At 49.8% G+C, this 27,452-nt stretch overlaps 1 protein-coding gene across 1 annotated transcript in view; it reads right to left on the bottom strand.

The window, feature by feature from the left end:
* Nucleotides 1–27,452, bottom strand: part of FNDC1 (fibronectin type III domain containing 1) — an 81,390-nt gene that overhangs the window by 13,383 nt on the left and 40,555 nt on the right. The window contains exons 8-17 of the mRNA XM_058668891.1: nt 26,230–26,417; nt 25,452–25,559; nt 22,490–22,678; nt 18,757–20,622; nt 17,092–17,192; nt 15,097–15,208; nt 13,627–14,190; nt 7,630–7,698; nt 6,454–6,597; nt 4,378–4,608 (exon numbers count right to left, since the gene is read on the bottom strand). Of these exons, the coding sequence (XP_058524874.1) occupies nt 4,378–4,608; nt 6,454–6,597; nt 7,630–7,698; nt 13,627–14,190; nt 15,097–15,208; nt 17,092–17,192; nt 18,757–20,622; nt 22,490–22,678; nt 25,452–25,559; nt 26,230–26,417 (3,572 nt within the window). The remainder of the gene's footprint in view (nt 1–4,377; nt 4,609–6,453; nt 6,598–7,629; nt 7,699–13,626; nt 14,191–15,096; nt 15,209–17,091; nt 17,193–18,756; nt 20,623–22,489; nt 22,679–25,451; nt 25,560–26,229; nt 26,418–27,452) is intronic.

Raw genomic sequence — 27,452 nt, forward strand, 5'->3', positions numbered from 1 at the left:
GGAGTGGCAGGAATAGGGAGTTTGTCAGGTGGAGGGAGCTGCTGGGAAGCTGCATGGCTGGAACCCAGCGTCAGGAACCGGGAGCAGAAGGAAATGCCGCTGAAGCAGCAGAAAGTAGAAAAGCCACACAATGCCCTTTTGCTTTTCATCTTAGAAAGACAGGGAAGGGAATTCAGGAACTTGATGCAAGCAGCTTCACTATTTAATCCCTCTCCTGGCAGAGTGGACAGGGCATGCTGTCAATGGCTCTGGTCCACGCAGTAGCCAGGAGAGACACAGCAAGGCTGAAGGGCAGGGCAGTCGGTCAGAAGAGAGAAATGATGGCTCAGGAGAAGGCAAAGGTGAAAGTGAGGAGGACTCCATGGTGAACTGAAGATGGTGTGACAGGAAGACTTTAGGGTCACTCCACAGATCCCGGCTTGAACAAATGGGTAGACTGAAGCCAGAGTGCCAGGCTAGGGACCAGAGGGCAGGCAGTCCAGTGCCACCTCTGCAGAGTCTGAGTGCTTTGTCAACTGGCAGCTGAAGTCACGGAGGAGGCTCAGAGGAGAGAAGGGCCTGGCTCTGAGGTATAAATCAATGACTCTCCTCCAAGATGGTTGAAAATCAGGCACTGCAATGAGACTATGGGGAAAGCAGACAGAACGAGAAGAGACAAGGACACAGGCAAGACCCTGCCTTGAGAAATTCCAAAATTCTACCATGTAGTGTTCATGCAGAACAGCAAGAGCTTGCGAGCAGACTGACAGGGTAAAGAACTGGGCCCAGAAAGTAAGGAGGAGGAGACGGTCAACACATACAATGCACATAACAGCTAGGCTTTGCCTGACGGCCTGGGGTCAGTGACAAGCGCCTTGCAGGCAGAGGGACACACTGGGGCCAGAAGCTGGGTGAGCTGGGCTCCGGGGCACGTTCCACACCACTCTCTGGAGGACAGCTCTTCTTTTCCTTCTACAGATGTTTTATGTGAACCTTGACAAGCTGCTGCCGCTGCACAGAGCTACCTCCTCCGCTGACAACCACAGGGTGTTGAGTGTAACAGCAGCCCACTTCGGATGGGAAGGCAGTGGTGCTCGCATGCTCAACTCTGGCTGCAGCAGAACCTGGCGGCGATCAGGTCTCTCTGATAATCTTGGTACCAGAGTTGTGAGGCTGTTTCGAGGTTGCACTTGCTGAGCTCAGGACACATCCTGATGTTTTGACTTTTCTTCCCCAAAGACTGCCTGCTTATCTGGTCCTAAGAGGCCATCCCCTTGGCAGTTTCCATGACATCATGTCCATGGTGGTGAGTGGGTCATTGCTTGGGAGTGACCAGGAGAGCGGTCAGCTATATGCACATGTACCCCCAGAAGTGTTCTGTATTTGGGGCTCCACTGTGTTACACAGCATCCTACAGGCAGAGGAAGCAGCAAGCCTGCCACCTGCCACATCAACATCAGAACCCTACAGTGGATCCCGGGATACTCTGCAGGTCCAAGAGCCTGTGCTCCCCTTGCCAAATGACTCTCAGCCCCCGTGTCTCCCCTGGAGCCTTCCGGGGTCTTTGGTTCTTCCTTCACACTGTAGTACTGTCTGCACTGAAGAGGCCCATTGAAGTCAGCCTGAGAGTCCTGGGAAGGGCTTCATGGTGGTACAGCCCAGCTCCCCGTGCCCGCCTTTCATATCCTTTATGCTGGGGCCATGAGTACTCAGCAAGAGGATAATGAGGCTTCCTTTGGGAAAAGTGGGGGCAGTGGGGAGGGGTGTGAAGATGGCCTGGAGTACATGCCCAATGGCTGACTTAACTGAGGTTAAGGTTTCTGCAGGAAAACTCAGTAGTCATGACTGACTTCAGCCCCCGACATTTATGGGGCATTTGCTGAAGGCTGTCTCTTGGCTTCCCGAGCCCTTGAGGCACAGTCAGTGTGGCCAACGCTCTCATCCTGCAGCCAGGGTTTCTTTGCAATCCTTGGCTCGGATTGCAGTGGGATATTGACTGTATATTGTGCAATATCTGCCATACAAGAAAGGGTCAAATGCTACCAAGCAAAAAGATTTTCAATGATTTTCCTCCATGTGCTTACTTGCTTCTTTTAAAATCTCCATTCATAAAACCATATTCAATTAATAAAAGCATTTCTGGCTATTCTGGTTACAAGCTTTCTTCCTCCTCCTTCCAGTGATTTATTTACTTTATACTAGGAACATGCTGCACTTCATGGAAACTGATCCCAGCAGCCCATGCAGCACACGCTCTGGAGTGAGCAATGCTTTTATTTTTACACCAAAGACAGGAACCCCTCCACTCCACCCATGGCACTCTCAGCTTCCAGCCACCAGTCACACCTGCCCAGCATACAGGGGCCCTTTCAAGCTGCTTTGTGAACTCCACGAGAGAAGCTGTTCTTTGGGTAAGATACGGCACTGGGGGCAGAAAGCAAAAGCACTAGGAAGCTAGTCAGAGTTATTATGACCACTGGGCCCTTGAAAGCCCTCCAGCAGACCGAGACCCCCTCGTCCCTCACACAGGGACCCACATGACACATGTGCCTTTCTTTGATTCAGAAGGTGTCGTTTCCAAAGGAAGAAGTTTCTCAGAGCAAAATATCACTTTTCTTTCTGTAAGAACTACTTTCAGCGTCGTCACATGAACCCTCTGAGCCCACAAGGTGAGGGTTTGGTGGTACAAGAGCTTTGGGTTCTTTTCCTCACTTTGATTCCTGCATGAGGAACTGGGAGCCACCCAGGCTGGCTGGGGAACCTCCAGCAGCCATGCAGAGAGGGAATAGGTGCAGTCCCAATCCCAGGGTGGACTCATACACAGGGCAACGTGCAGCAGGTGGCTCTTTATCACTCTTGGGCTTTACAGGCAGTTACCTCTATCCCTGCTTGCCTGCAGGATTCCATACAGACTGATGGTGAGTCAGTGACGTTCTGCATTCAGGAGACAAAGGCCCATGGAAATAGGGCAGCTCAGTGTTAGATAAGCCAAGTCTCACGGAACCAATCTCAGGAATCCCCACATCCACCTAGCTCTCTGAACACTACCCCAACAGGCTTCTACTGTTGCCCAGATTTTCTCATGCTGACATAAAACACCTACAAATTCCATCCAACCTGCTCATTTGCTGCTGCCCAGCAGCGACACTAAAATGATGAGGCATACTCTGAGGGTCTGGGAAAAGCCGGAACCACAACCGGACCCTTCACTGCCCAAAGCAGCTGCGTTTAAACCCTTCTCTCCACTGCCCCTTTCCCCATTGGCCTTAGCTTTCCTCCCGCTTCTCCAGCCCTCTCTCCAACACCCTCCTTCCCGTTCTTCTTCCCGTACTCTATGCTGCATTTCTCCGTTCTGGCCCCCGTACGTAGGTCTTACTGTTTCTGTACCGCTTTGGTATCCCTCTCTGCCGCTTCTCCAGCCCTCCCTCCGCCACCCTTCCTCCCGCCCGTCCTTCTTCTCCTCGTCCTGTCTTTCTCCGTCGTCCCTCTCCTCTTGCTCCGGCCCTCATTCCTCTCCCCATCCCTCTTCCTCTGCCTTAGTCTTCTCATTCCAGCCCTCGTTCTCCTCCCCGTCTTTCTCATCGTCGTCCCTTTCTCTGTCATCCCAGTCTTTCTCTGTCGTAGTCTCCGTCTTTCTCGTCGTCATCGTCCTCGCCTAGCTTTTACCGGCTACTTTTATATCGTTCTCCACCAATCACTTCTCTCCGTGGGTCCACTTGGCGCCACGTGATAGGCCAGTAGCAATGACATAATTGTGGCAAGGGCATTAGTCTATCCCTGTGACTTCCTGTTTACCTGCTGGTGAGACCAACCCTGCCTCCTGGCCCTGGGCCAGCTGCCATCTTGCAATGGCCCCTCTCAATCCCAGGAGCGGCTTTAGCCCCCCGCTCCCCACACTCATTTGTGTACGCATCCACTCATTCACCCATCCATTGGATCCATTCATCCATGCACACACCCAGGCATCTATCCACACGCACTTCTACCCAACCTATTCACGTACACACCCATCCATCCATCCATCCATCCATCCGTGTACACATCCACCCATCCATCCACCCACCCATCCATCCACCCACTCATCCATGTACACATCCACCCATTCATTCATCCACCCATTCATCCACTCATCCATGTACACATCCATCTACCCATCCATGTACATATCCATCATCCATCCATCTATCCATGTATATTACCACTTACCCAACCATGTATATAGCTGCCCATTCATCCATCTATGTATACATCCATCTGTCCATCCATCCATCCATCCATCCTTATTCAGCCATCCATTCATCCATCTATGTGTACATCTGTCTACCCACCATCCCTCCTTAGTGTCTATAACCCCCACCTACAGAACCATGGGTACCCTAAGCATCAGCTGGAACATACCTGTTACCACGTCTCCAGGGCTGGCTTTGTCCCAGTCCACAATCACAAATGAGTGACAGCCTTCCATGGCAACCACAGTGATGTTTCTGGGGACATGTTGAGGAGGCAGGTCATTCTTCCTCAGGTCATTTGGGATGATTTCATCCAGGCTTTCCACTTGGAAGTGATCCAGAGCATCCGTCAGAGAGCATGGAGCTGCTGAGTCTTTACTTAGGTACGTCACATAAGGAGCTGGGAAAGAACAGAGACACTGGGTTGTATGACTGTTTCTTGAAAGCAGAAACACAGCACCTACTGCATGAAGTCAGGACTCTTGCTGAAGTTCTGTCTCTTCCGGCCAGCCAGTGGCTCCAGCCCACAGCCTTATGACAAACAAACCCAAAGCTCTCACCTGGCTCTCCTTAGTGGATCCCTGGGAGTGGCAAAAAATCCCATGATTCCACTAGCATGGATGACTATCTTCAAAGGGATTTGGCAAGATATCTAGCCTATAACCAGCACAACACAAGCCTGAAGCATACTGTCATTTCTACACCCAAATATTTGGAGAAGTGTGATTCGGGTCCATTCTACAGTCAACTAGAACATTCTCACCCGAAACCATTGTCCTGATTATCTCAGGACAGAACAATAGCCTCTAGCTTCTGTCCTGAGTGGGCTCCCCTAGGGCTTCCCAAAGGCCTACAAGTTGGAGACACATCTGTGTGTGAGGCCAGCTCTGGACAGCCTTCTATCCCAGCAGAGTCACCTTGAAGATCATGAAGCTGTGAATGACACCACCATCACTGTGCAGCCTAATCTCGGCTAATCCTTCTACTGGACAGGTGGAAGCTTTTTCTGAACTCCTCATGTCAGTGCAGACAAAGGACCTGGGTACAGGAGGGATGGGGACATATGTTCCCCAGTTATGGCCAAGCCTGCTGGCCCCAAGAGTGCATGCCATGGAAGCATCCAGCGGGGCCCTCTCTGTCTCCAACACTACATTTTTTTTCTTACATCTCACTCTGGGGCTGTATCTGTGCAAGACTCTCATGAAACAGTGTCCAGAAATTTCTAAGGAGTCCACAGCATCTTTTAGCATCACATCCTCATTCTCAGAACATAGCATTAACTCTTCAGTTTTCTCAATTTGTATAAAATTAGGGCTTTTGGGGCATTCCCTGCATCTCATAAGAAGTCTTGGGAGGTGGTCTATTATGCTTTGTAGAGTGATAGACAGTTGAGAAGAGACAGGCAGTAAGCCTTTCTTCTCGTGTCTGAAGAGCTTCTTGGAACATCTAAGAACAGCACTGTATGCATTTCGAATTGGCTATGGGGCTGTGGAGAGAAACGTAGCAGCAGCCTGTGCCAGTGTGAGCACCCACCACAGGAATGTTACCTCACGTTACCACTCTTGCTCTTCCAGTTTGAGCGGTGTAGACACTACATCTTTGGCTGGCAAGAGCTGTTCCCTGCCTATGGCAGAACATTTGTTTTGGAAACAGAACTGTGTGATATTAGCTTAAGCTGTTGCTTGTCTCCACTGTTTTTAAATCCAGCTGACTCATTAGGTAAGTTCAACAGGGGCATGGGAAAGGAGGGCTTACAGGCAGGACCAAGCACAGGATGCAGATACAGAACGGCCCAGGGAAACTGTCTTCCTTATTGAGAACGAAGCATACAATCAAGTCCAAGTCCTGAGGTTAATGAAAATCGTGGGAAACAGCTGAATAAAACCAGCCCTGTAATAACTTCAAATGTTGGTGGCATTCACCATTCAGTGACCTGCTTACCTTGTGGAAAGAACCGAAGGCACCAGTACAGACTGGGCTACGGTGAAGTCTTGTCTTAGGGTTAGCAGCTGCACTGGTAGTCCCAACCTTTCCACTCTCCCAGGTCCTCCCCTCAGCTGACTTTTATGGAAAGCATGTTCATATGCACCCGGGCAATGCTGACTGGCCACGTGATCCACGGTGGAACCGCAGTCTAGGAAAACAACTTCTCAGAATGTGCTGCCCTGGCCTGGCCAAGAAGACCGTCTCTGCGCTGCTACAGAGCCTGCTTCTCTGATGAGGGGAGTCACGCGTGGGTATTTACCAACAAATCGCTTCTTTCCAGCCAGATCGAACTCCTCTTCAGGAAATGATAGGATGGTGCCATGCTCTGGGACGACTTTCGGGGTGGCAGCTGTGGTCGTGGGTTTCGTGGGGGCTGGTGACCTTGAGGTCTCCACCTGGTAATCTGGAAGAGGATGAAGGCTTGGGAATCTGGCACTGCTGGGAAGGGAGCACTGTCTGCCATTCAAAGATAGCTTCTCATGACTTGGGTGTAGACACACACACACACGCCCCCCCCACACACACGGCCTAAAATAAACACTATCCCAGTAAGTGATTCCCTCTACTAACATACCACTTCTCCCCACTTTATGACCTTCTGGGAAAAAAGCAAAACAAAACCAAAAATAAAATAGCTATAGATTCAAAGACAGAGAGAAACATGGATGGGCAGAAAAGCAATGTTTTGGGATCAAAACCAGAGCACCCTAAAATTCACCCAGCATAACATGTACCTCTCACCCCTCCAGGACTTTCTGCCTCCATTAACTTTCTCTTAGGATTATGAGAAATCATATTGTAAAATAAACTTGAATTTAAAAAAATCTGTATACCGTGGGTTTTTCCCCCCCAAAAGGTTGATGCTACTAAGAGAACTAATCCTTCTACATTGAAAAGAAAATTCAAAGGCTGGTGTGGGAAAGCAGCTTAAGCCACCATGTGCAACACCAGCATCCTATGTGGGCATGGGTTCAAACCATGGCTGCTCCACTTCTGATCCAGCTGCCTGCTAATGCTCCTGAGAAAGCAACACCCACACAGGAGACCTAGATGCAGTTCTAGGCTTCTGGCTTTGACCTGGCACAGCCCTAATTACAACAACCATTTGGGATGAGTGAAGGGTGAAGCCAAGGTGTGGGGTGAACCAGGAACTCCCATGGGGCCTAGGGGAGGGGAGGTCCTCATCGCAGCAATCTCAGGTAGTCCTCCCCGAAAGGTGAGTGGGGATGAAGAGCGGGCAGAAGCCGCACTCACACTTTGAACATGCCCCCTTTCCTCAGGGCATGAGGGGATGGTGAGAAAGAACGGGGTACAAGCACCCACCATGGCTAGCCCTCCCCTGGCCACAGTCCTGAAGATCAACCTCAATGGAAGGAAAGTCGCGTCCCTGATGGGGCACAAAGGATCCGAATAACGATTGAAAACCAGCACATACCTTCATCGTATACCACGTAGTCTTCTTCTGTGGGAACAGCCGTGTCAGCGTCCAAGCCCGAGAAGTCATCTGTTGGGGGAAGACGGGAGGCATCAGCCACCTGCATTTCCTCAGAGCCCAGGGTGGGACCTGAAGAGGAAAGGGGACCCCAGGGCCTGTGACCCAGCCTTCCCCTCAGAACATGGAGGGGGAAGCCAGCCGTTCTCTCCTCCAGGGCTCAGAGGGACAATCCAACACCTTCCTCTGGGCACTGTGGACTGGTGGCCGGCCATCAGGCCGCAGGCCTACATACAGAAAGTAGTTGGTGGTGAGAACGTGACAAAAATCCCTTGGCCAGGATGCGCTTGTCTGTACTCTGTCCCCTCAAATTTGCCTTGGGGAATATTCTGGAAGCCTAAGGTGTCTTGCCTCTCTCACACAGTCTGACTTGACTAGCTCCCCGTGCCTCACCAATTACATGCATTACCTAACTTGCACTCAGAGTTTAGAAACAACAGATTGCTCTCTGTAGCCAGCTTGGGTCAGGTGTGACTACGGAACTATGAACACAGCCGCATAGCTTTTGGAATTTCAGATGTGATTTTATTTTATTTTATTTTATTTTATTTTATTTTATTTTATTTTATTTTATTTTATTTTATTTTATTTTATGTCTATCTATGTATCTATGTATCTATGTATGTATCTATCTATCTATCTATCATGGTTTCCAGGAAACCCTACCAACAAGAACTGTTACTAACATTTCCAGAGAGAATAGTGTGGCTGTGTGTGTGACTGATAGTGTGGCCACAACAGCAGCCCACGGTCATAAAACGTGACCGATCAGGGAAGAGAAGGCCCTTCTGCCTTTGAGCTCTGGGTAGTTGTCACAGGTGAGATTTTTTTTTTAAAGATTTATTCATTTTATTACAGCCAGATATACAGAGAGGAGGAGAGACAGAGAGGAAGATCTTCTATCCGTTGTTTCACTCCCCAAGTGAGCCGCAATGGGCCGGTGCGCACCAATCCGATGCCGGGAACCTGGAACCTCTTCCAGGTCTTCCACGCGGGTGCAGGGTCCCAAGGCTTTGGGCCGTCCTCAACTGCTTTGCCAGGCCACAAGCAGGGAGCTGGATGGAAAGTGGAGCTGCCGGGATTAGAACCGGCGCCCATATGGGATCCCGGGGCTTTCAAGGCGAGGACTTTAGCCGCTAGGCCACGCCGCCGGGCCCCACAGGTGAGATTTTAAGCAGGTGTGATCAATGCTATACTCTCATGCTACTTGGAGGATACAAATGCAGCTGTGAGAAGAACTTCCTACCATGGCTGATGAAATCTTGAGGCAAAAGATTTCTTAACTCGAAAAACCTCAGAGGAATTTCTCCCCTCCTGTCTCCCAGGGGCATCTGGCACTGGCAGGCGTAATGCTGTCAGAGTTCATCCTCACCTCCAGCCTTTGGGGTAGTGTTGGGCTTACCCACCGCATCTCAGGTGAGGACTCTGAGGCTCTATAACAGGCCTGGCTGGAGTCACATAGTTTCTAAGTGACAGAACTTGAACTCCAAGCCCTCTAACCAGCGAGGCTGTGTGCTTTACACTATGTAAAACTGCCTTCACCTTTTAGAGGCTGCGCTAGCCTATCCAGCTATTGTAGCCTTGCGCACTGCTATAACTGCCACTCCATGGTGCGATGAAGAGGAATTGAATCAGGAGGTGCATCAGTTTCCTTCAGAATTCACACGTTCCGACGTTGAGATAGCATTAATAGAAAATCAGTGATCATGCCCCAGGTCTTTCTGATCTGGGCGGAAGTGCCATGACTGCTGTGGCACACAAGCAAACCACAGCCATGGAGGGCAATGGGTGCCTGGAGTTGTCTGCCCAGTCCTACTGTAGGGGATGGTGAGGAACCACGGCCACCACTCGGAGGTCCCTGAGGTACCCCAGCACCTGCCTCACAGGGAGACGATCACTCCAGATTTCACTTTCTAGGAACATAGTCTACTCTTCCTCATTAATCTGGTTGCCTTTCCTTTCATTATCACTTTTAATTAGGTCAAAACTGAGTAAGTTTTTTGTTTGTTTGCGCTCCGAGGTGAACAAGAGAAGGGGCACGTATATCATCTCCTTTGTGGATGCCATTTTGAACCACTGGGAACCATACAGAAGTGGACGCCACGTGCATCAACCTGACGTGAGTCAGAAGCCTGAAGTCTTCACCTAGATGCAGCTGCCAGCCATGGGCCACGGTGGGGCAGTCCCCCGTCAAATGTTTATCCAAAGGGCCTTGAAATAAGGAGTGCAGAATGCTCGCAGGACCATTCAAAAGTATTAACAGAAAAACTCTCAGCAAAGGCTTAGCAGCAGCCTCTGACACTCGGTGCTGGCCTGAAGTCACAGGGCTGGTCCAGTTCCAGCCAGTGTCACTGATTCCCTTTGCATGTTCTGTCTCCAGAGTGAGCTGCAGACAGGCGGTTTTCCATCACAGATCTTTCTGCAACATGCAACAAGCTGAGGGTAAAGTTCTCCAGGACTCTCGGCAGGCTCCTGGTACTCCCACATTTCTGCAGTCTCATCAGATCCACCATAGAAACGGAACCTGAAAAACACAGATCACAAACATTTACTCCTCATCTAGGAGACAGAGAAAGCCTGCGCCTTGAGGTGCTGCATAGACATCAAAAGTGCATAATTAGGTATCAGGAGTAATTGCAGATGAAGCCAAAGATGCTGCTGTGTCTAGTGGGGAAGCCAGATCAAGCGAAAGTCAATATGCCTGTGAGTCTATGTGCATGAGAGCACGCACACAAGACATGGGGATTAACAGTAATACACACGACACAAGCACACATCATGTACATCTATGCCCACAGGGAAGTGTGGCTTCACTAACAAAGAACGCACACAGGAATACTGCTTGAGCCATTGCCATGACTGAGCGGCCCAAGACAGTTCCTAGGGCCTGTTAAAAAGCACAGTTTTGAATGGAAAGACAGGAGCAGGTGTTCTGTGCAGTGGGTCAAGCCACCGCGTGGGATGGTTGCATAACATATTACACTGTGGTTCCAGTCCTGGCTTCTCTACTTTCTGCTAATGCATTCAGGAGGCAACAGACAATGGCTCAAATGCTTGGGCTCCTGCCACCCATGTGAGAGACCTGAATGGAATTCTTGGCTCCTGGCTTCAACTCTATCCAGCGCTATTTGGGGAGTGAATCAGTAAACGGAAAATATTTGTGCCAACCCCCTGCCCCCCAACCTGCCGCCTTAAACGCAAGGAATGAGGCATGGCTTAATCTTCTTTTAGAGGAGCTAAGACTTTGAGATTGAAAGACAATTTTTAAAAGGAAGCACCATAAAAAGTTTTAGAACTTCTCCAGTGAAACAGGGTGATAGCCAACTGCTTGGGGGTGCACCAGGGGCACTAGTAAGAACGGGGGCATTCACTGGTTGGTCTCTAAGGCAGCTGCAAGTCCCAACCCCACAATAATAAATATTCAGGCTCCTTGTTGGAAAGCACCACGCCCAAGATGCTGAGTGCTGCAAAAGGGCTGTCTGCATAGAGAGCCCTGTGGATTTGCGCCATGGGCTGACAACGAAAGACACCAGAGAGAAAGATGGGGAGAGGTGGGGCTCGCAGCGGGGAGGCTTAGCTCAGGAGGCTGTCTGACTCTTAAGCCCCTGAGTAGAGAGGGGTTCAATCTCTCCACTTCTAGTGTCCTTAGGGCCAACTTCCCTGCAAGGTGTTGAACCAGAAAGCAGCAAATGGTCGTCTTTGACTGCCTTCTAGAGGAGTCTGTATGTGATTTTCAAACCTCAGGCTCTCTTTAGAACACAGTTCCTGCTAAGCTGTGTCCATCCTCTGACTCCTCTCTGATCAGTGTCACATGGTGTGGCACCCAGCCACGGATGAGGTGGTTCCAAGTCTGGATCTCCAAGGCAAGCCCGATGCCTGGTCCATAGTCAGATTCATCAATGTGTGGGAAGCAGGTGCATGAAGACTGGTGTCAGGGGCATAGTAAGGAATGGTAAGGCCAGAGTTGGGCCAGTAGGGCAATCTAGAGATGAAGAGAGAATAACGCTAAGAAACAAAGGGAGGAGGAAGCAAAGGGAATTGATGACCAAGGAGGCAGACAGAAGATCGAACGCAGTCAAAGGAGACAGGCACTAAGGCACGCGTATCCTGGCTGGTCCCTGAATGGGGAGATCGCTTGCTTTGCTTTAATGTCTGTATTTGACAGAAAGACAGAGCTTCCATCTGCTGGCTGACTCCACAAGTGCTGAACGAACTGCAGCCAGTAGCCAGAAATTCAGTCTAGGCTTCCTGCACGAGTGACAGGCACTACTTGAGCCATCACCCGCCACCTCTTAGGATGCCCATTAGCAGGAATTTGGAATTGAGTGGATCCAGAAATCAAACCCAGACATTCTGACATAGGAATGCGGCTATCCTAAGCAGAGTCCTCACTGCACTATGAAATACCCAGGGCACTGTACTTAGGGTCAAGGTGTTGCTTAGATGCAAAAGCTCTTGTTTGCCTTGGACCAAGGAACCGGAAAAATGGACATGAGTGAAGTGCAAAGTATGCATACATGTATCATAATGCGCAAGGAAGAGGGAGAGGAAATGCCAAAACAATGTTGACTTTCATGGACATGGAAGTTTGAAGTATTAATGCTGGGAAACTAAAACATGCGTAATATAAAGCTAAATGAAAGCAAGAAAAATAAAATGCAGAATAATAACAGGAATTAAAACCAAATCCAAAATGGCTTACACCTACTTACTAGGTAATACATGTTTATCATATTGTAGTTTTACAGAGTAAACCCATTAATGCATGTGTAAGAAAGAATTCAAGGAAAAAATGCAATATTTTAATACTAGAAATTCAAGGAGGATTGCCCTGGTACTCACCGGGCCCAGCAGGGTGGGACTCTCCATGGTTTGCATCTCTGCAATTGTTTTCTTGCTCTTTGGTTTGTATATTTTAGGCATGTCCACTGTTCCTATGTATTTGGAACTTTTCCATGAAAAGACTAACTCTCATTTGGGATAGCGTATCGAAGTTCTCAGCGTATTGGGAGAACATATTGAGGGTGACGTTTGGCAAAGTGGACGGCACTGGGGAGGCATTCCAGGCCTGCATCCGGGTCCTGAACCCAAGGCTCTTCACTCTGCGTGTGCTTGAACCCATGGAAGCACTGCCACGGTCACTCGGGCTCACTCCAGCAGAGGACTGTCTTCCCAGGCTGCTGCAAATCCAGGGTGATGCTGTCCCAAGTGCTTCGCCTCAGGGTCTGATCAGCAAAGATGACCACACGCTGGGCTCACTGTGACCCACACAGGATCTTTCCAGCTGCTTTTACCTTTCCAGACACTGCCCTGGGTGGGAGCAGAGCTCAGATCCACTGTCACAGGGCAGGGCAAATGATGCTGCGACCTGTAGTCGGCCAGAGTCCACGCTCGGAAAAGCCTCTCCCCACATTAGCACTTCCCAACAAGAGGGCTGATCCAAAAGGCACAGGCAGCAGACCTGCCTGGCCAAGTGTGCTTCCTGGACATCCACAAGTCCACACGACGGTGCACTGATCTCAACGGCTCACCAGTAAGAAACGTCTCGGGCCTTGTTTAAATCACATGATTAGTCACAGAAACTTTTAAAGTAATTGACAACTACTATTTGACACCCTGTAAAACCCACTTTGGGAAATACTAGTTAAATTAATGATGTCACGAGCTCTGACCACATTTTTTTTACTTTGGTTTTGAGAAAGCTACCAGATAAAACATAGGATACCCATTTAAAGCCGGATTGCAAATAAATAATAAATAACCTGTTCCCATCCATATGCCCCTGCAGTGCTCTTTATCTGCTGAATGTGCAAAACCTGTGGGGCCCAGGAAGCTGTCTGACCGCACCAGCTCTCCATCTCCTGCCCCTGCAGGCTTTGGTCCATGCCCCCTGCGATGGGATGCTAGTTACCGGGTTACCATAGAGACAAGCCAAGTTACCTTCCTCAGGGTAGCATTCCGGGATCCCATTTGAAGCCATTATCAAGTTGCCTTCATCATCGTGCTGTTCCAGGGTGCCAGGGGGACAGGTAGGGGCTGAGGTGGTAGGTTCAGGGGTGGTGGTGGTGGTGGTGGTGGTAGTGGTCCATCTCGTGGTTCGGATCCTGGTCATCGGGTGTGTAGTGGTGGTCTTCAGACGCCTGGTGGTAGTCTTTGGGCGCCTGGTGGTGGTTGGGCGGCGGGTGGTGGTGGTGGTGGTCGGGCGGCGGGTGGTGGTGGTGGTGGTGGTCGGGCGGCGGGTGGTGGTGGTGGTGCTGGACGGGCGGCGGGTGGTGGTGGTCATTGGCTGCGGGATGGTGGTGGGCAGAGGGGTGGTAGTTGTGGTGGGGGGCAGCATTGTGGTGGGGGGAAGGGTGGTCGTTCTGATGACCTCCAAGCCCACTAGAGGTTTCCCTCCAAGACTCAAAATGGGCTTCTCCTGGGCGCTGGCCAGCGGCTTGCCGTGTCGTCCCTGCCCAAACAGGGGAAGGCCGTCGGGGCTCACCACGGGCGTCCCACCAAGATCTGAAATGAAAGCAGCCAGTGCCATGGAACCAGTGGGTGGGAGGGCCCAGAGGAGAGGCAGAGCCAGCAGCAAATGTCCCTTCGGGACTTAGAAAAGGCAAAGGAATGATGAAAAACAGTGGCATTGGGGAGCAGCATCCACAGCTGTGCAAGTACTTCTTGGCTCAGTATGCTGCCCAGCCAGTGCTCAGTATCAGGCATACGAACACACCACTAACTGCCCCATGCTCCGTGTCACCCCTCACACACATGCATGTACTGCGTTAGGGTGCCCCTTATCCCAAGATGACCTCTATCAAGGGCCAATTCTGTTCTATTCCTCAGTCTTCCTCCGAAGGGGAAAAGAGGATCTACCCTTGATCCCAGCCAGAGGTTCTTAAGACAAGGGGGTGGCAACTTTTCCCATAAAGGGCCAGACAGTAAAGATTTGAAGTTTCCGGGGCCTGAGGGGCTTTGGTGCGATGATTCAGCTCTGGCTTCTAGGGAAAAATAGACAACAGACACACAGCCAGTGAGGTAGATGAGCGAGAGATACATGATGGATAGAGATGGGTAGATGATAGGTGATTGACAGCTGGACAGCTAGGTAGATGAGGACTTCCTTAGTCCAATAAAGCTGGTGTATCAACACTGAATCTTTTTTCTGTAATGATTCACATCACAAACCATAATTCTTTGCAATCATTAAAAAGCACAGAAATTGCTCTGAGCTTCCAATTCGAACCTCTGCCCTGAACGGCTCCATTCCAAGAGTGAAGCCAGGGTCATGCTCTGTAGAGAAGACGAGGGAACAAGCTCATACCCTCCTCCCCTCTTGGCAACATTAAAGAGCAGAGGAGGAAGACAGGGTTTGTTGGCTGCAGCTGATGGAGGGCACTTCTGTGCCATCCAGAGCAGCTCACTTACCCACAATGGTTCGACCATCTCCTCCCAGTTTGACCCGCAGGGGATTCCCTTGGGAATCTTGGAGGTGTCTTCCTTCTGCATTCAACACTAACCCACGGTCAAGGTCCACAACCTAAACCCAGGACACAGGGTAAAGAACAGAGTGGGCATGCCAGGCATTCACACTTGACCAAGGACACAGATATATGCAGACACCTCCTGGACAAGTTACAAGGTCATGTGCATCCATATACATAGAGTATCCACAAGGCCTAGAGACAGAAACATGCACAGCTGTATTTCATATTACAATGGCTTACCTATGTAATGTGCAATGCTTTTCAAGTTTCTGAAACAGACAGAAGGTGATCAAAACGTTTTTACCGTGGAGCATACTAAAGGGGAGAACAGGCCGAGTGTCTGTCGGGAGAGGAAGTGACTCAGGCCCGTGGTGGATCTCCACGTGGCCAACCACAGGGACACAGGAACTCCACCTGTGCTCACCTCTGCCGACATAACACAGGCCACAGGACTTCTTTTTTAGCCAAAATGAAAATATATTCGCTTGTCTATGCAATCTTGAAACAGAGAAACAAATGCTGACCTGCTAACAGTACGGACTCTGAGAAGAGCCCTGGGGTGTGAGCAACTCTTTTTCATGCATTTCTGAATAGTTTAAACTTCTTGCTATGAACACACATTGTTTTGGCATTAGACATGTAAGACCATCTTTGAATGTTAAAAATCAAAGTTGCTATTACAAAATGCTTGTGATAAAGCTGCCCAATACAATGCACAAGGAAGTACAGAATTTGAAGGGCGATTATCTCCATGAACGAGGAAGGGCACTGGTGGTTGTTAAAATGCTTGATACGAGTGGTTTTCAAAGCACTGTCTAGGACCACCAACCACAGCACCACCTGGCAAGTTTTCAGCTATGCAAACCACCTGCCTGTCCCCTGGCCCAGGCCTGTACTCCCCTCATGTGGCCATTGTGTTGGATGCTGTTTCAGTAATTAAAACACAATGCTATGAAATATTACTCAGCCATGAAAAAGAATGAAATTCTACTATTTGCAACAAAAATGGTCCCAACTGGAGACCATTATGCTCAGTGAAATAAGCATATATATGAAGAGAGAGATGGAGAGAAAACAGACAAACACTCATCTCTCACCTGCTGGTTCACTTCCCAGGTGCATTAAACAGCCACGAGTGGGCAGGGCTAAGGTTGGGAGCTGGGAACTCAACCCACATCTCCCATGTAGGGCAGGAACCCAATTACTTGAGCCCCTGCCACTGCCTGTGGGATGCAGGCGTTTTCACAGCAGGGCCCACTCCTCAACAAGCATTTTAAAGACCACTGCAAAGTATTCTATTGCCCCGGTATTGATCTTAATCACCAGCATACTTTACTTCAGAAATACATAAAGTGGTAACACCTCATGTTAGTCGAACAACAATTGCTGAAAGATTCAAAGGGTGATCTGATAAAAGCTGCTGGCAGGATTCAGGGGGTTGTCTGTTCACCTGCTTCTTTTTGCAAAGGATCTGGGACAATCACAGAACAGACATGTCATACTTCACCAGAGGCTAGACAAAAATGAAAGGCAAAGATAGGAGGACAGGGGACACAGGTTCATTGGCAACGCCGATCATCAGATCCCTGAGGGTTGCTACGGATGGACCAGAGGCTTAACCAGCAGATGGAGGAGGGGCTGTGTCCCCATAGTAGTTATGGAAACCCATGCCCACATCCCAGGAAACGCCAAGACCGAGCACAGGGAAGCTGTGCACAACTTCCTCACTGAGTGTATCAACTGGAGCAGCAAGGGGCAAGGAGGAAGACGAGGGGGAAGGGGAAGATGAAGGAGAAGAAAGGGAAGAGGAAGACAACCAGAAGAAGGGGAAGGGGAAGAGGAGGGATGAGCACTTATTTATTGGCATGTTTCTATTGGCACACAGTTTCTCTTCCCAAGAGCAGGAAAGCTGGGGTGTGGAAGAAGTTGACCCTACCCACTTTGTTCCTTGAGGGCCATTGATAATTCTCTGTCCGTTGGGTTTTCCATTACTACCAGGCAGTTCTTTCACATCCACATTTGGTCTGCCATTGTAACCTGCATGGTGCAAGCCAGGAAAAAAACAAAACATAGTAAGTTCTGTATTCACAGCAACCTGTGACTCATCACTCCCAACAGAGTGTATGGTGCTAAGCCCACGATGGGCTGCGGCTGACTCAGGCCTCGAGACTCCCCGCGGCCACGAGTAGGGGCTCAGAGCCTGCTGGGCTCAGCAAGCCTCTGCCGAGAAGAGGCAGAAGGGATGGCTGCTGCCCTGTTGTCTGTCTGCCTCATGGCCTTACCCAGCACCCCTGGTCTAAGTGAGGCCACAGCTACATGCACCCTTTTACTCTTGGCCTATGTGGAGAACACAAAGGCTTTCTGACTGTGGTTTTCAGATCAGGGACTTGCGTCTTGAGCTCCTTCATTCAATAAATACCTGCGGAACTGGCACGGTGGCAATGCATGCTAAACCTCTGCCTTTGGTACTGGCATCCCATAGGAGCCCCAGGTTCAAGCCCCAGCTTCTCGCTCCACTTCTAATCCAGCTCCCTGCTTGTGGCCTGGGAAAGCAGCATGTGCCATATGGGCCCCTGCCATGCACTTGGGAGACATACAGAGAGCTCCTGGCTTCAAGCTTCAGACTGACCCAAACTCTGGCCATTGAAGCCTTTGGGGAAGTGAACCAGTGGGTAGAAGATTCTCTTTACTTCTCTCTCTATACTTTCCAATAAAATAAATCAATCTTAAAAAAAAAAAAAACAAAAAAGATAACTACACATTGGACATTTATTGAGCTTCTACTACATACTAGAACGCTGAGTTTCACCTCTATTTCTGGGATTTTAGGCTTACTTTAAGACAGCCAGTCTCCATATAAAGTTGATCTTGGCATAGGGCACTGTGTTGTGTCTAGACTGTCCTAAAATAACACATGGTGCAGATTAACCAACATCAATACATTTGTCCATGAAGGTTCTATAAAGGCCTGGTTACATGCAAGCAGAGGTCAAGGCTTGCTGAATGCAAATTTATAGCAAATACTTTGGTGCCTGCCCTGGACTCCACGTGGGTTCCAGCTCATGGCCACCTGCGTTCCAACCTTTGTCACAGACACACAGGTGCACGGGCCCTGCAACTCCGCCATGTGATGGATACCCTTTGCCAACACAGTCAGGAGGTCCTGGCCGACCCTCACTACTCCTGATGTCTGTGAAGTCCATTCTCAAGATCTAGGGGTCTGTCCCAGAGTGCACACGGCTGACAGTTGTGTAGGCAGGAGATGACAGTAAGAAGAGCCAACTGGGCTTGCAGTCACTGCTGATTAGGCACACAGCAATTCCCAGAGGCAGAAGGGCAGAGAGCCAGGAGGCCAGAGTTTGCCCTGGGCCTGCAGCTCAGCCCCTTCATGGTGCTCTGATTCGGAGTTGGCCACTTGGAGCCCTGAACCCCGGCTTCCGATGGCGTGCACCATGAGTGACCTGGTAAACCCCCGGACACAGTCATCTGCGTAAAGGGGTTAGCACAGCCGAGGTGCAAACAGCAGTCTCTCAGCGACAGCTGTCATTGAGTATCTTCAGTGGGTGCAGGGGGCCAAGAGCTGGGTTTGAAGCCGCCTTACCTTGTGCATGCGGGGTTCTGGGCGGCTGGCGGGAGAGCGGTGTGCGGAACCTGCGCTGCATCCGCTGGCGCAGAGAGAGCATGGGTGTGGTGGACGAGAAGCCTGGTGGTGCATGTGTGGGCTGCCTCGGCCAGGACGGGGCGCTGGTCGCAGGGCTGTGGGAGGGCTGGGGCGTTCTGGGGGTGCCTGCAGGCAGAGTCTTGTCCTTGGCATACTTGCCGGCCCTGGTGCCAGGAGCAGAGGGCCACTTAGAAATGGAGGGAGGCAGGGGGCCTTCCTTTCCCCCTTTTAGGTACTCCACATCCTCCCCTTCCTCTTCCTCCTCTTCCTCCTCCGCTGACACTGACTGCTGAGACTTGGACGGTAGGGGCCTCTTGGAAGGTGCCTCCTTCTTCCCTGGAGTAGCCTGGACCCCTGACCTGCTAGGGACCTGCCGGCCCCCAGGCCTCGGGAAGGAGCCCGCATGTGCATGCTGGACTCCGTCGTCGGGCTGACCAGCCTGGGCGCTGTTGTCCTCGTGGTCAGGCTGTGGCCGGGCAGGAGGCAGTGGGTGGCTGGCCGACCCGGGCCGTGCCTTGGGAGAACTGGCCTCCTCCTCTGTACCTGTGCTTTGCTGAGCCTCCTGTGTCTTATGGGTCAGGACGGCAGACTTCTCCCTAGAATGCACCACTGCCCCAGCTGATTTGGGATTTTCTGGAATGGCCTCTTTGTGGTAAGGGCTGGTCCCTCTCTGGGGGCCTCTCCTTAGGGGGTCCCAGCCCCGAGAGGCTGGCTGCCTGGAGGAGGAAGACCCATGGCCATGGACCACAGTGGCAGGGAGTGGTCTCTCGTCCTCCCCATCTGAGCCAGCCGAGGCTAGCTGTGGCTGAACCCTGGGGTACACTATGGAGGCAGTGGTGGCTTGGGGAGGGGCACGGGAGGGCTGCAGCCGCAGTCCTCGGCCATTGCTTAGTCGGTTGGGAAACCTGCCGTGGGCAGTAAAGGGCCTGTTTCGGAGCAAAGTGACGTGTCCAGAGGCTGGCCGGGTCCGCAGGGTGGGGTCCTGCCTCCTGCTGTTGTCATCACTAGGAGTGCCCCCACCCCTAGATAGCTGGATCCTGGAGGGGAAAGGTGTAGAGACTGGGGAAGGTGCAGTGGATTGCAGTGGCCCCTGAGAGTGGCCAGCCAGGGACACACCCCTATGAGGTAGGGCAGGTCTTGAGGCAGGCCTGATCTCTTCCTCCACAGCCACTGGGTGGGGCACCCTGCGTGCTGGCAAAGCCGGTTTCATACCCTGGTGGGGTATGTTGGCAGTGGATTGGCCTCCGGGGGCTGGGGCCTGGCTCTTGGGAGGCAGCTGCTGAGAGATGACTTTGGGGTCCTCATCCTCATCTGAGTCCACTGCGTCATTGTTGGCAGAGTTGGCTCTGGGCCCTGCTGTAGGGCGCTGAGGGGCACCCCGGCCAGGGTGGGCGGCCAGTGCCGGGCCCCGCCTGTCAACGGTGTCCTGTCGGGGTGGCTGCGGCACTCTGGCCCTAGCTGGAGTCCTGCCAGGAGCCAGGACTGAGGGGCCTGGTCTAATTGCTGGCCTCAAAGGTTGCCTCTGGTCTTGTGATACCCTGGGGTTCTCCAGTGAATCCAGCTCCTCCTCCTGGGTGACTTCTGTCGACTGAGGGTCCAGCTCTTGGATCTTTTTGGGGCGGAGTAGGGGCTTTCTGGGCAGCCCCCCATTAGCCAGTATTTTGTTCTTCAAGTCCAGAAGCAGGTCCTTGGCATTGCTGTGCCCTGAGGAGGCTGGGGACTGGGGCGGAGAGGAGGGAGGCTGGGGGCTTTCGGGCTTCCAGTTTTCAGCTGTGCTCTGTAGCGCATCCTTCTCACGGACACCGGCTGCAACAGATTGCAAAGTTGGCCATCAAACAAATGCAAAAGCTGGGCATGAACACAGAAAACCCAGGCCAGTGGGGTCCAGGTGTTGCCGGTCAGTGACTGTGACTGATGGGGCTTCTAGCAGACCTCCCTTTGTTTTTGGAAGGTCTGCTGTGCTTAGTAAGCACAATTCGGTCCAGCACATGCCTGGATGGGGTTACCTCCCGGCTGGTCATCTGCAGGGATTCTGAAAGGGAGCACCGTCAGGAGCAGTCACCACCCTCCCCCACCTTGACTCCGGGCACCCAGGGAGGCTCTGCACCCATGGATCCAACTGACTGTGGAGAGAGAATCTGTGGGGGAACTGTGTCTGTACTGGACACGCAGCGACTTGCTCCCTGAGCAGCCTGGGAACCACTGACACAGCATTCACCTCGTATCAGGAGCCACACGTGTTCCACAGAGGGGTGGATGTGCAGGTGGGTCTGCATCGCTGATGAGGGAGAATCACAAAGTTTGTATTCTCAAGGGGTCTTGGGACCCATCCCCCAGGGACACCGAGAGACAACTGGGGTGCACTGACTTTGGAAATGTGAAAGTCTTACATAGGTTTCATTTCATGAAATATACAGTATCAGTATTATTACAACTGCATCACTGACCTACGGAACTATATATGCATCTGGTGCAAAATGCTCAATGACCTGTATTCAAAAGTGATGGGAGCTCAGGAGTGCAGCCAGCAAGTGACCAGGACCAGCAACACATCTGTAATTTTTGTTACAAAGCATTGTGGGACTTCTTTCTTCCTTCATACTTAAAATTACATTATTAATTGAGACATTTGTAATTCCAAAGTAAGGTTTAAAATTAAGAAAAAAAAGTTTCTGGGAGACATTGGAGCCTTCTACTGAGCAGAGCCTACAGCTCGCCTTGCTGCAGATGGACCCAGACAAGGAGCGCATCCCAGGGACAACATGTGGCAAGGGGAACGAGGGACCCAGAGGGAGTGAGCGTCATCTGTCTCAGAGTTACTTTCAAGGAAAGCTTCCCACTGCAGAACTGTGCAGCCCCAGCCTCTGAGGGAGTAGAGAACCACCCACGTTGGACCTGGCTGTAGACAAGCAGGGAAAAGCAGCAGCTCACAGACACCTGCTCCACCCTGGGGCTCTACGTGCTTGCTCGGCTTGATGCTCATCAGACAAGCACACAGCCACAATTCTCAAAAATGACAGAACAGGAATCTGGCACCTAGGCTGCAGCTACGATGCCAGTTAAGACCTGCATATCCCACGCTGGGAGTTTGACACCCAACTCTGGCTCCTGACTTTGGCTTCCTACTAAAGCCAACGGTGGGAGGCAGGGGTGACGGCTCAAGTAATGGGGTTCCTGCCACCCCCAGTCGGGAAACATCAGACAATGTCTGCTCTTGGCCCTGAATGAGTAAACCCACTGATATGAGGCCTTTCTCATCCTCTTTTTGCTCCTCAAATACATAGTGACATTTTTAAAAAACAGAATGCAAACTGAAACTTAAATGCATTATAGAAATTAAGGAGGGAGAACTAACAATAAAAATGTCAGTTTACATGTGTACAGATGTCCTTCCGGGGTCACCATAAGTCCCAAATGAAACAATGATGTATGACTAATCATAAAATTGAAACACTGATAATGTTGTAATACTTATTAATGTCATCAGCAATCCATAACATTTTATTTCTTTAGACAGACTACTTGTAATAGGGTTACAAACCTATTTTACACATCAGTATGCAAGCTCAGCTATTCTCCCTCCGCCCAAAAAATATCATTAGGCAAGCACTAGTAACAAAGAGCATGATTCAACGCTGACAAATGGAGAGACACAGGAACGCGTGTCACTTACCTGTTGGCATGGCCACAACGAAAGCTTTGGAGTAAGGCCCGGGGCCTCTTCTGTTGGCTGCCCGGACTTTGAACAGGTAGCGTTCCCCAGGCTGCAGGCCATCCACCAGCGCAGAAGTGGTGTGCCCGGGATAGGTGAGGGACTTGGCTCCGAAGGGCTTGAGAGCCGGGGCATAGGAAAGGATGTATTCTGAAATGGTTGGGAGACGGTTGGGAGGGAAAAGGGACGGGAAAGCATGAGCTAGAATGTGTGAGACTCATCAGGGCCCTAGTCTCATTCCAGGTCAGCACCCGGCAGACACAGCAGGGGTGGACTTCTTCTCAGCCATGGGACCAGCACACGGGACCATGTCCTCAGCTGGCAACTGGACAGGAACATTACACCTCTGCAGCCCAGGAAGCCAGTTTGCACAGAGTTCCCAGAAAACATTCCCACCACATAGGAGTGTGCTTTCATTGTATTTCTTTACTCATGATGGAATTCACCTGTCCTGGACCAAGGAACTAGCAAAAGGAAACACCAGCAGCTAGAGATGTATTCTGAACAGCTTCAAGATTTTTAGTATCTTCTTAAGCTTTTTTAAAAGAAGTATTTATCTATTTTTATTGGAAAGGCAGATCAGTTTATGCAGAGAAGAAAAGACAGAGAGAAAAGACCCTCCATCTGCTGGTTCACTCCCCAAATGACCATAATGGCTGGAGCTGAGTCAATCCAAGGGTGGGAGCCAGGAGCCAGGAGCTTCTTCCAGGTCTCCCACGTGGGTGCAGGGTCCCACAGCTTTGCACCACCGTCTACTGCTTTCCCAGGCCGTAAGCAGGGAGCTGGATGGAAGCAGAGCACCAGGACATGAACTGGTGCCCAAACGAGATCCCAGCACTTGCAAGTTGAGCATTTCACCACTAAGCTTTCCTTCCAGGCCCAAGCCGAGTTATTTTTATTAGCCAGAAAAATTCCTTACTCTGAGTATAATTTCTCTTTTTGGGGAAACCTAAAAGTTGGCCCTCGATATATGCTGATAGAGGCTATTGGGCAATATTTCAAATGCTGATGAAAAGTTGCTAAGCACAGATTTTTGTAGGATACCACATGATTCTAACTTTAGTAGGTTGTCTCATCAAGGCCCTGGAACTTTTAAAATCATGGGAAAGTCATCCAAGAAACGAAATCATCTCTATGCTTACACAGAAATAAAGTAATATAAGAAGCCATACTTCATAGCCTGTCTAACCTTCAACTAAAACCTAGCAGGCCCATTTTCCTCTCAGAGAATTCAAGATTAAAAAGACTAAGAAAAATAATGTGGACAGAAAAAAAAATATCCAGCAGTTGTAAAAAGTATTGAAACTGCCTCTTTCCTACGAGCTCTAATTGTGAAAAAGTACTTCTTTCAAAATCTTTCAACCAAAAATGACTGTTCAGCATTTTTCTGGAAAGAAAAAAATGGTACAACATGACATTTCTCCTAACTGAAAACAAACTGGTCATTTGTGGTAATCAAAGTAAAAATTAAGAGGACTCACTGTGCATAAAATTTTGTAATGCCAGTTTTTCTTTTGGATTCAATTCACTGGAAAGAACGCTGTGTCGAAGTGCATTCTGTGTTGATCTTTTATAGAAAAAGACCCCAATATAATCAAGAATTTCAACTCCTACCATACCTTATGATAATCATCTAAGGTGGAGGGTAGAAACATGAGCCATGACAAAGGCAAAGACCCACAAAGTTTTTTTTCTGGAACTATTTAACTCACAACCAGGGACCTTCTGTCATCAAAGAGCTGTAAATATCAACTAAGATGCAGGATGAGGGACAGGGAACAAGTAGCTTCATGAGTAATTCACCTGAGGACCAGTAACTGACTTTTTGAAAACTAAAAATCATCAGTCCGCCAGAAACATCTTGGTGTCTTTTGCAGAGATGTGTTCAGCATCACAGCACCACTTAACACAGACGGAACTGTGTTTGATTCATCATTAAAACATGAGGTTAGGGCCAAATAAATATGTATCCCCTTCGTTGGTTGCTGAGCTATTCTGGCAGAAAAAACGAAACAAGAAGAATTGTATGAACTATTCTCAAAACACTAGAAAGTCAGACTTAAGTACAGAAACTACGATTACACAATCATCCATCTTGCTTTCTGTTGCTCCATGAAAAGACATCCTACACAAAAGATAACTTACAGCTGAGTACAAAACAAATTACTCAGTATTTCCAGTTGAGAGTTTCTCAAAGGAGATCAGTGGTAATCTTCCGGATTTCTTTACAATAACTTTTTTATAGTTTCTGTACATTATGGACTAAAGTTGTCTCCCCAAATCTAGTAGTAATAAAAAATACTTCTTTCCTAAATATAAACCCTATTCCTTCCTACCCTTGGGGTACGTTGCTGTAGGTGATGCCAAGAAAAACCTCAATGGGACTCTACAAAGTCTCCAAGCAGACTTCTGCAGGATCTCAACAGACTCCTTTTAAATATCACTCACTGTGAATATTTTATTCTGTTTTACAATCTTCTAAACCTCTAGTATTTTTTCTCTTTTCATGTTATGCTTTCCTCCACACTGATGAAGATGGACAAATATGAAATAAATCTATTTTTAGGGTCCCATTAAAGGTAGTTAGGGTTTCCTGGAGTTCCTGCCAACTCCCCCACATGGGATTCAATCCTTCAGGCCCCAAGGAGTGACTCCTGGCTTGAGGACAAGGGTGCCACCTGGACGCTGAGGCGTGTGATGTCACACCCTTCCTGAAGGCAACACGAAAGGCAAGAAGGGCAATGCCCTTGCAAATGACCTGTGTTAGCCAATGAAAGCTCTGCAGGGCTTTCCCTTGTCCCTGGGCTTAGCACCTGTTATACATAGGTCGCTCCCTGATACGGTTTTCCATCACGAGAACCATGAGCAGAGGCACAGCTCATCAGAGCCAGTGCATCTGACAGTCTGAGGAGTGAGACCCTACCTTTCACTTTCCCTTCCGTCTCGGGCAGCGCATCCCAGGAGGCGGTGACCACGGTCGGCTTGCCACTCACTGGCCAGACGTGTAAGTTTTCAGGAGCTGTGGTAGGAGCTACAATGCAACAGGGAAGCAAGCAGTGTGAAGTGCCCAAAAGTAAATGCATGGGACCTGCAGGCATGCTTTTTTTTTTTAATTGGCAAACTACTGTGCTCAGGCTTATTGCACACCCAAGGAAACACTACACTGCTCTCTCGTACAATAGGGCTTCTATCGCTCGGCCCGACCCGTGTGAACTGAGATGCGTCTGGGTAAATATTGTTAGGAATTCGGAATTTCCTGCACAACTAAATACTGAAACAATCAAAGCAGATTGAAACCCAGTTGCAACTTCTCATAAAACAAGTGAAGACGCAGCCTAAAAGAAACAAGGGTAAGTAATCCTGCATGTGGAACAAATTCCTCCCCAGGCCTAAAAACACCCCCTGAGGGAAGAGGAAGAGGGAAGAGGAGTGTGTCTTTCCACAACAGCCCTATGTCACCCAGGAGCGTGGCATACACACACTTGGACACGTGCCAGAGCCACAAGCTGGTGAGAGAGGCTAGGGGAGGCTGAAACGTGGAGTCAAAGGGCCAATCTTTTCCCTTCTCTGCATTTATAAATATAAATGTGGCCAGAGCTTAGGGTGAAAGGGATTGTTTTAAAAGTGGCCTGAGCCACTGTCCGCTTCTTTCACTACAGAGGTCATCGACAAGGTGAAGATCGAGGAGATGAGACACAGACCAGATTCCGGTGTTCTCTGGAAGACAGACGTGCTCCACCTGCCGTCTCTCTCCCCCTGGGAGATCCGGACTGCAAACTCATACACGGTGTCTGGGATCAGGTTCTCCACTAAGGCACGCCGGTTAGCGACCTGTTTGTAGTCCCACCTGGCAGACTCGCCCTTCTCCCGGTAGCGCACGGTGTACTGTCTGTAAGGAAACGAACACAGCAACATGTGCAGGTGGTGACACACTTTGCCACTCACCATGTGATCCCTTGCTGTTTGCCCGTCTCCACAGATGATGGTGTTGGGAGGAAATCAAGGAAGAGAAAAATCTGTAAACTGCTGTCTATGTGGTTGGCACCAATGGGCAACAGTCCAGACACGGATGCTAAAGTCAACCAGGAAAAATGGAACTTATGAGTTAAGATGCGTTAACAAACAAACAAAAAAAACTCATAACTTTTCAAGACCAAATGTTTTACTTAAGACTCAAAGACCAAGCAGAGGTTACCCAGGGAAGGGATAGAGGGAGACAGATTTTAGGAAGTCACTGCCTTGTTAGGTGTGAGTGTATGCCTCTGTGTGTCTGTGTGTTTATGTGCGTGGGCATCTCTGGGTGTATGTGCAGATATGTATACGCTTGTGTATATGTGTCTGTGTGTTTAGGTTTATTGTATGTCCCTATGTCTGTCTATCTGTGTGTCCCTGTGTCTGTATGCGTGTGTCTGTGCATTTGTGTGCATGTCACTGTGTGTCTGATGAGTATGTGTGTGTATGTCTACAGGTGTGTGTGTGTGTATGCACGTGTCTTGCTGGATGTCTGTGTATACGCATGTGTGTCTGCGTGTCTTTCTCTGGATGTGTCTGGGTGGATGCCTGTGCATGTGTTTGTGTGACAGTGATGTTAGTGGGGAAACTGGTTAAGACCAGAACAAGCCGTAGGTATCTCAACTCACTAAAAGACAAGAAAAAAAAAAAAACATATTTCATGCCAGGTCTGGCATGTTTGCCATACGTATAGAAGGAAATGCAACACGTGCTATTGAGGAAACTTATGACCATCAAATAAGGCAAAAATGTGTAACAAATAGACCAGCGAGAGGCACTCAGGAAAGGAACTCTGGTGTGTGGCTGTCCAGGAGAGAAAGGAGATGTGATCGAACTCAGCGTTACCCTGAAACCTAAGAGCCTCAGGCAGTGTGTTGTATCCCTTCTCAAAGACATGTTCCTGCTGTCTGCT

The sequence above is a fragment of the Ochotona princeps genome, chromosome 1 (assembly GCF_030435755.1).
Source record: "Ochotona princeps isolate mOchPri1 chromosome 1, mOchPri1.hap1, whole genome shotgun sequence".
NCBI classification, from domain to species: Eukaryota; Metazoa; Chordata; class Mammalia; order Lagomorpha; family Ochotonidae; genus Ochotona; species Ochotona princeps.